Raw genomic sequence first — 9,003 nt, forward strand, 5'->3', positions numbered from 1 at the left:
GACAAGTGAAAAACAGTATTTATTGATATACTAAAAATTAACAGAAAGTAAGACAAAAACCTGACACCATTCACTAATGTCTTTCCCCTGCAAAATAAATTAACGTCAAAAAAACCCCAAAAAACAAAAAACCTGCAACGTATGCCTAGTGTTAGTTCTCCAAAAATACTAGAAAAGCAACCGAATCTTTAGATGTATTTGAGCAAAATATCTGGTCATCTAGGCACACTACTTTGCCCCTCCTCCCACCCCTCCCCCCAAACCACTGTGGGCTTCCTGGGGGAAGCATTCTCTCTAACTGGTAGGTCCTGATTGAATATGGGGGCTGGGCTGCTCTGATTTCAACAAAGATCGTAAGCTTCCCAGGGCCATAACCTATTCACTTTTGTCCTTTTAAAAAAGCGAACAGCCGTAGTTTAAAGCAATTAGGAGTGGCGTACATGAATTTCTTTTTTTAATTAAAAAACACAAATCAAGCCAGCAATCGGCACTGGTCCAAAGCTCTGGTCCTTCCCATCTCCCCCTAATGAAACCTCTAGGCCCAGGTCAGAACTTTGAGCGTAGCCGAAACAAGGAACGCTCTTTTTGGTACCAAAAAATATATATAAAAATAGGTCAAATCCTCTTAAGAGGACAGACTGGGCACTTCTTCCTATCCGTTACGAGCAAACAAAGACACGACAGTATGAAAACACCCACTCAGCATACACTGTGATGCGGTCCACGGAGAAGACCCTGCAGACTAAAGAAACGAGGGGTCTCGAACCAGACGGAACTGATGGATGCCCAGCCACACACACACCCGCCCACCCACACGCACAGCACACACATGTACACATAGCAGCAAATAAAAAAGTACTACTTTTATTGGTAAACGTGACGGTCAACTCTTCAGTGAAGGCAGTCATGCCTGCACGCGTGCGCGCACACACACACACACACACACACACACACACCCTTTTAAACACGAACCACGTGGAGTCAGAAGCACCAGAATGAAAACCACACAACACAGCAAGGCAAAGTGGCTGGGAGTAAGGTGTTTGCAGATTCGACTTTGGGATTATAGTAGCTGGTAAACAGAAAGGCACCGCATCGGGGTTTGGTGCAGACACACGTTTGTCCGACAGCTCACGGGAGCCCGGGCTGTCCCAGAGGCCTGGGGAGCCGCTGCTGGCCTGGCTTTGCGGCCTCTAAGGCAGCACAGTGCCTGGCACAAAAGGAGCTGAAAAACCAGGAGCCGGTGAGCCCCCCTGAGGGGGAGCCCTCTCTTCACAGCCAGGGAGCACGTGGGTGCCTGGGAACCGGAGGGGGAGCTGGTGCCAGTGGCCCAGTGTGCCGGGACCCCTTTCTTCCAGACCGTGCAGTGTGAGCCGCGATCCCTTCCTCCCACTTTCCAGCTTTTAGCCTGGCTGTCTGGGACCCCCAGCCCTCCGGATCTGCCCAGATGGGCACCCCTCCCTGCCGCAGCCCAGCACAGCTACCGCGCAGGAAATCTGGAAGCTACATCCGGATGCCCCTTGGCGAGGTCCTGGACACGTGTCTGCCCCCAAAGGCACACTGTTGAAATCGATTCAGGTTCACAAAAGCCATCTTTCTATTTGGCGCGCAGGGTGAGGGACTAGGGGGGCTGGAGGTCTGGCAGGCGCGCCCCTCAGAGAGCAGAGCCCGCTGTGTAAGTCTGGGCTCCCCTGTGATCAAGGCAACAGGACAGAGGGCATGCCCACACCTGCTGGCTGGCCGTCACTGTCACTGACAGCCGAGGCAGAGGAGGACTCACACCTCCACTTCTCTTTTGGCATCACAAAGACCCAGCGTCCCCACTCCTTGACCCACCTTTCTGCCACAGGCCACACAAGACAGCTCCCAGACTCGGCTGTCTGGGGGCAGGCAGATTTGCCCTTTCCTGGGGGCCCTCCAACAGGTGGGGCGCCCAGATTGTGCCCCACTTCCAAATGGTCCGAGGGTACAGCCTTGCAGCTGGGAGGGAGCACACGGAACCCCCAAAGGCGGGAGGGATTGTCAGGGAGCAGGGGGGTGGTGTCCACCTGGGGGGAGAGGCCGCCGTGGGAGGGAGCTGGGCTAAGCATCTGCCCACACTCCCACCTTCCAGGGGCTCTCAGAGGCCCTCTGTGGGACCCCGGCTGGGCTGTCCTGGCACGAACGGCAGAAAGGAGGGCAGCCAGAGACACCCTTCTGCTTCTCCCCATAATGGGGAGGCTCTAGATCAAACAGCTACGAGACGGGCCCCTCCTAGATCTGACTTCTAAGACATTTCGGTGCCGCAGTCGTTAACCTGAACCAGGCTTACAGGGCACCAAGGGAGGTCTGTAGGGCTCCCGAGCACGGCTACAGCCAGCCTACATTCAGGCCACGGCCCTCTGGTGTCGACATGGGGGCAGGGACAAGGAGGCAGGCAGACCCCTAGTCCTTGGCAGCTCAGGCACTGAGGGGAGTCCTGACTGGTGAGGTCCCTTACCTGGCCCACGGCCCATCTCCTAAAAACCTAGCTGAGCCCGCACGGCGTTCTTCAAGGCCCGACCCCCCCCTCCACCCCAACTTCCCAGTACACGTTCCTTCCCCACCGCCGGGCAGGAACGACCAAGCTGGATCTCTCCTCTAACAGCTGCGCCCCTGGGAAATCCAGAGGAAAGCTGACCACTACTCTGTCATCACAAGCCAGGGAGAGCGGTTCAAACAGCCAACAGGGGACGGCCTTGAGAAACGTTCAGCCAGAGACCCGGGAGGCAGACTTCCTGAGGCATATGGGAAGTGAAAGCAGAGGCCCAGAGGTAGAAACGAGGGCAAGGCCAGGCCTTGGCAAGGCATCAAGGTATGACCCTGCCTGAAGCCACAGGCAGGGCCTCGGGGAGTCCCCTCCAAGCCTGCCCTTGAAGGAGGCTACCCGGACCCTGGGAAGGGCCCGGGGTACAGGGCCATCATCAAAGCAAAGCCAGAGGCCAGAGAAGGGCAGGCAAGAGCCGGGCAGCCAGGCGGCTACGGGGCATCAGTAATGTCTCAGGTTGAAGAAGCCCACGCTGGTGGGGGACTCCTTCACCGTGACTGTGATGAGGTTGGCGGTGACGTCGGTGACAAAGACGTGCTCGATGAGGCTGCGGGTGGGCTTCCAGTCCTGGCTGGTCTGGACAGACACAGACAGGTTCTGTCCAGCGCCGGGCGGGGAGGCCGGGTCGGGGTCGGAGTCGGAACTGCTGTTCTCCTCTCCGGTGCTCATCTCGGACGGCAAGGCCGCCTTGCGCACTTCTCCGGGGCCCGTGTGGCCCTCCTGCCCACCGGGGCCCGAGCTGCCTTTGACACAGTCCCTCTTGCCTGCAGGGGTGGGCAGAGCGGCCCCCCTAGAAGCCGGCTTCTCACTCTTGTTGGTGTCGGAGGACACGCTGGCCCCACTCCCCCCGGGGGGGGGCGCCCCCGGCGCTCTTCCCAGTGGCCGGGTTGGTGGCAGGGACGCCCTTGGTGGCCGCAGCATGGCGGGCAACCACACCCACCCCCGGTGTGCCGTTCTTGACACTCTGTAAGTCCAAGACCTGGGGGCTCAGCTCCTGGGCGGGTGCGGGCTGGGGGCCCAGGCACCCCGCAGGGGCCTTGCCACCGCTGTGGACATAGGGGGACCCCCCCGCACTCCCTCCTTTCTGCTCCACAGTCCCGCTGCCAGGGGCCTTTGGGGCTTTGCTTCCCGGGGGGCTCATCCCCAGTTCCCCCTTCTGCGTCCTCACCTTGAGGTCCAGCCCGAGGCCGCACTTGCTGGCGGTCTGGGCCTTGAGCGCCAGTCTGCTGGCAGCCTGGGCCTGGCTCTGGCTCATTCGGTTCATGTAGTGCACAATGGAGCTCTGCCAGCTGATGCCACCGCGGCTGGGACTGCCAGCCACGCCCTTCATGAGGCTGGCCAGGTTCTCCGGGCTGGCCACGGCGCCGGGGCCACCGCAGGCCTCCTTGGCGTGGGCCTTCAGGGCCGCCAGGCCCGCCACGGGGGCGCTGAGTGGCGGGGGCAGCTTGCCGGCCGGCGTCCCCAGGTCCTTCCGGGCGGTTTTCAGCACCTTGGCCAGGCTCACGGGTCTCCGGGCCGCCTTCTGCTCTGGGGGCAAGGGCTTGCGGCCTCGCTTCTTCCGGACGGGGTCCTTCAACTCAGGCTTGGCCACCAAGATCTGGGCCTTCTTCTGAGGCACCGGGTGGGTCTCGCGGCCCCGGGGACCCCTCTTGGCGTCTAAGTCGCTGTCTTCGTCTTCGTCCGAGGAGGTGGAGGAAGACGTGGACGAAGACGTGGAACTGCTGGACTTGGAGGGGGCGTCGGGTTCCTGCAAAGAGAACGGGAGGGGTCACCACCTCCACGGCCGGGCCCCCGGCGTCCAGAGGGCGTCAGACGCCTCCAAGCCAAACCTCTGGTGGGTTCCACAGGAGAGGAGCAGCCAAGAGGGAGCGACTTCTCGGCACCTCGCTCCAGAAAAGTTTGGGAAGTCCTCCCGAGAGTCCGTGGAATGCAGTTGAAAGCAGAACCAACAGCACCAAAAACCCCAGGTGGGTCAGGAAGTCAGGGCAGAGTCAGCGCGGTCGCGTCCCCGGCACTAGGGTCGTGATGGGGACAGACTCTGCTGCACACAAGTCAGAGGGGAAAGCGCAGGGCAACCCAACTCACGGGCCTCGGGCCAGGAGGCAGGAGAAGATGTGCAAGGGCTCCGCCATCGAACGCAAGAGGACACCCTGCTGCAGTCGTCGTCACGCTTCCCAAGGTGACCCCTTCAGAACATTCCAGCGACCAGGAAAACAAACTGCTGCCCTCCCATCTCCTGGGCGTCTCCCCACGTGCAAGTAACACAGCCCGCTTCCCACTGACTTGGCGTCTCAAGAGGCGCACCGTAGGGAGGCCGAGCCAGCACGGGCTCCCTGCGGCAAAGCTCGCCTGCCTTCGGCGGGGGACAATCCAGGGCCGCCCAGAGCCTCAGGGCCTCCTCGTCCAGCCAGGCCCACCGCCTCGATGCCACTTCCGTGGTCCCCAGTTGGTGGGAGCCCAAGCCACAGGGCTGGCCTGGGTCGCCTCCCTCCGTAAACACCCCACAGTCTCCCACACGGGACCCCCCCCCCCAAAGCTTAAAGCAAGGTTTCCACAGCCTCCCACAAGGGCAGTTTTTGTAAGCGACTGAGCTCTGGGCCACAGTGTGTCGTTTTGAGATCCTGGGGCAGGGCCCTCGAGAAAGGAATGTAAGACACGGTCAAGACCGAGGCCCTGACCCTTTCGCTCCATGCTGCCTCGGAACTGAAGGCAGGACGCTGCCACCGCCCCCAAGTGCGCGTGTACCCGCGAACTGCCCTGGTTAGTTGTGTCTATTCAGTGAATGTACAAGAGCCTACGGTGTCCTTCCTGTTCCTGTGAGCCACCAGCAGTGAGACAGTGGTCAGCAGACAAGTCTGACTCTGCCGCCCACTAGAAAGGAGTGTAGGAAGGACACAGAATGAACAAGAAACCGGCTCTGGAGGGGGTCGGCCAGTGCAGGGCCCTGCTGGGGGCGGGGGCAGGGGCAGGGGCAGGAGCTGGGGCTTGCTGTTGCCCCCTGCTGGCAGAGGCACAAGTGAGGAAGGAAGCCCGAGGCCGGGGTCTTCTGAGCAAGGGACCCACCTCTGTGGCCACAGCAGCCCCATCCCTGTTCCCCAAAGCCCTCAACCCTCCCGCCCCGCCCAGAGAGAGCCCAGAGAGAGCGCCAGGAGGGAAGGAGCCACGTCAGGCCAGCGGCCACCCACCTTGAGCTTGGAGTGCCGGCTACAGGACATCACCGTGTGCTTCCTGGGCCTGCCCCTCGGCCGCTTGCCTCGCTTCCGGTTCTGCACCTCCTTCTCGTGTTCCCTTAAGACAGTCGCCAATCAGGGTGGGAGAAGCCCCGCACCCACACCCCCTCCCACCACACGGGAACCCCAGGGCTTCAAACAGCCCGACACTCAGAGCCTCGGGTAGCTGACCGCCACCTTCACCGCCAACACCTGGGCCGTCAGTTAACGTATCCACCGCACAGGTCTACACCCTCCCCTGTGCGATATGCTTATTGTTTTCCATCCCTCCGTTTCATTTGCAAAAGCGAGAGAAATTCCAGCAAAGCTGGGAAAGGAACACTTCTCCGGTTTTCTGACTCCCCTTCAGACAAACCTGTGCTAACCGCGGTTACTTCCTGCAGGAAAAACGTTTTATGGAACTTCTAAAACGCAGCCCGCTAGGAGCCAGAACTCCCACGTGGTGAGACCCCACCATTGCAAACGAGAGACCCAGGCAGGGAGACAAGGACCACGGGCCCCAGCCTCTGCCTCTCCGCAGCTGCACCACGCTCACACGTCCCCGGGGCACCGGTCAGGGGGGACCAAGGACTCTGCTCTTAGAGCCGGTGCCCCTGGTACACAGTTCCCTCCCCGGTTCCTCTTCCTAGGACCTCGCTGTTCCTAGACAGTATTCTAGATTGGGAGCACTGGAGGCGCCCAGTCCCGAAGTGGCTGGGGCTCAAAGCTCACACCTCCGGGAGGACATCTCCAGTCAGCTCGGGAACCCCTGGGACTCAGGGTCGTAAAGCCAAGACAGCCGCCTCCTGCCACCCCCAGAGGAAGCTTGTACTTCAGGGCACCCCTGGGGAAGAGGCTCAATCCGGAGAAGCTTCCCGGTAATTAAAGCAGACAAACATCACCTCGTTGGGGCCCGAAAGGGCATCTCTTAAAGAATCCAGTGATTCTTTATAAAGCCTAGCTTTATTTTCTTCCTGTTGTCATGGCTTCTCTGAGAAGACCAAAAACACCATGCTTCAGTGGGGGGCGGGGGGAGTGGGTTAAAAAGTGGACCAGAGAACACGCTGGCCAGACTGACCCTAGACGGGCAAGTTTTTGGGCAACTAACCCATCTGCCTCTATCAACAGGGCAAGCCCCAGCAAAGCACCCACACCTTGCCTCCACCAGCGTGCTTGGGAACAGCACCCCCCACCCCCCGACCCTCGGGCCAGGGTGGGAGGCCCACCCGTCGCCTGCCCCTCACCCCCCCTTTGCCTGAGGTCAAAGGAGGTCTCTCTCAACGCCAGTCTCCTATCTAAAAGAAAAGATGACACCTATTATTATTACAAGAGCAAATTTGTCCCGAGACTGGCAAGGGCACGCGCTCAGTCCCACCTGGCTCACAGCTTAGACGTGTTGTTTCCAGCACAGAATACCACAGCAGCCGTAACTTTTTGCTGTGCTGTTTGGGCTCCCTCTCTGAGCCTTCTCTTGCCCAACGGCACCCTCAGGCAGCACCGGGCAGCCAGGTCACTAATTTTATGGCAAACCTGTCATCCTGGTTTTTCTTAGCGCTGTTAGCAAATTACTCAACAAAAAAGGCCGACCAGAGGAACCAGAACTTTTCACGAAGGAACCGAGAAGGTTCGTTTTTGCACGCGTGGCTGTCAGAAAGGCCCAAAGCAGCACTAACTCAGTGACTTCTTAGGTCTGGACACATGCGGGCCAGCCGAGGGAAGGTGGGGTAGGGTCTCATCTGGGACCTCGGGGCTTGCTGCACCTTCAGACATGGGACAGAAGGTCCTCTGGTGACCACCGCTACTGGAACTCAGACCACAGCACAAGCCCCGGACCCCTGGAAGGCCAGCACGGCTCTATGATAGGCCACTGTGTCCCCAACGCTGTCCCCCTTCCCACACGTGGTGTTAACTTTCTCACTTCTTCTGGAAGGCCAGGAGCAGCCTCGGGTCCAGGATGTTTTCCTCTGGCTCCCAGCTGTTGTGTCTGGAAAAGGAAAAAACAAGATGTCGAGAAACACCAGACAGGCAGTGACCAGCTACTTCAGAAAACAGCCGGAGTGGGGTTGCCCTGTCGCCCTCCAATCCCTGCTGGGGGCAAGGGCACAGGAGTGCTGGGGCAGAGTGCCCCCAAGTCCCACCCGTGGCCAGGATGAATTGCTGGAGACTGGGGGTCTTGAAGCCAACACCTTAGCCTCAAACTCAAAGGGAAACCACCACCTCCACCCCCAATTCACATTAGGCTTCAGGAAAACTCCACGGTCTCCCCCCCTGGGAGGAAAACGAATCCCAGTGAAATGGGAAGTAGCCGGGAGGGAAGCCCCCAAACCCTGGCCCGGATCCAGGAAGGGAAGGGAAGGGAAGGCCGCTGCAGGATGCAGGGAGGGGAAGGCCGAGGGGCACAGCAGCGCAGCCCAAAGATTAAGAACAATGTGGCTGGCGCCCAAGTGAGCGCGGGCCAGGGCACCGGGAGGGGAAAGCAAAGAAAGAAAAGTGGGGGCCGGGAAGAAACGGGAAACGGGTGGGCCCAAGGAGCTGTAAACAGAGCCCCTTCCGGGGATGCCAAACACCCTTCCTTACTTTAAAAGGGGTAGAGAGAGAAAAAAAAAAAGGAGTCCTACGTCCATCAATAGAAAGCTCAGGTTACAGCGGGGAAAATGTGGACGGGAGGAGGGGGGCTCGCGTCCCGCGCGGAGGGCCGGGGCGGCCCGGGGGCACAAGCAACAAATGGGCGCGGGAGGGAAGCGGGCCGAGGGAGCGGGGTCCGGGCCGCGGCCGGAGGGGCTTCCGGGGGAGGCCGTCAGCCCCGCGCCCCGCGGGCCCGTAAACAAAGGGCGGCCCCGCGCAGGCTGCGCGCCCCCTTCCCGCCGAGCCCGCGGGGACCCCGCGAACTTCCCGCCCAGCGCGCCGACGCCCCCGCCCCCCCGCCCCCCGGGGCCGAGGTGGCGCGGGCGGGAAGGCGGGCGCCGCCGCGTCGGGGACTCACTTGGAGGACCAGCCGCGCCACTTGACCAGGTACTCCAGCTTGCCCTGCAGGGAAAGAAGAGGCGCGTGAGCCGGGGCGGGAGGGCGCGGGGAGGGCGCGGGCCGGGCCGCACGCACCTTGCGGAGCCGCTTGCTCAGGATGCACTCGGCGGCGAAGACCTGCTCGCCCACGCTGCTCAGCTCCTCCATGCTGCCGCGCGCGCCCGCCCCGACCGCGGCGCCCGCCGCTCCCCGCTCCCCGCGCCG

The 9,003-nt window shown here is 61.0% G+C and overlaps 1 protein-coding gene across 1 annotated transcript; it reads right to left on the reverse strand.

Annotated features, from left to right (window-relative positions):
• CBX2 (chromobox 2) lies at window positions 1-8,983 on the reverse strand. Its single transcript, XM_049635554.1, is given in 6 exon segments — window positions 1-3,421; window positions 3,423-4,313; window positions 5,752-5,854; window positions 7,694-7,759; window positions 8,759-8,802; window positions 8,875-8,983. Coding segments are annotated over 6 exon segments (1,590 nt in total). The 5' UTR covers window positions 8,947-8,983; the 3' UTR covers window positions 1-3,007.
• Between the last annotated feature and the right edge of the window lie 20 nt (window positions 8,984-9,003).

The sequence above is a fragment of the Panthera uncia genome, chromosome E1 (genome assembly GCF_023721935.1).
Source record: "Panthera uncia isolate 11264 chromosome E1, Puncia_PCG_1.0, whole genome shotgun sequence".
NCBI lineage: Eukaryota > Metazoa > Chordata > Mammalia > Carnivora > Felidae > Panthera > Panthera uncia.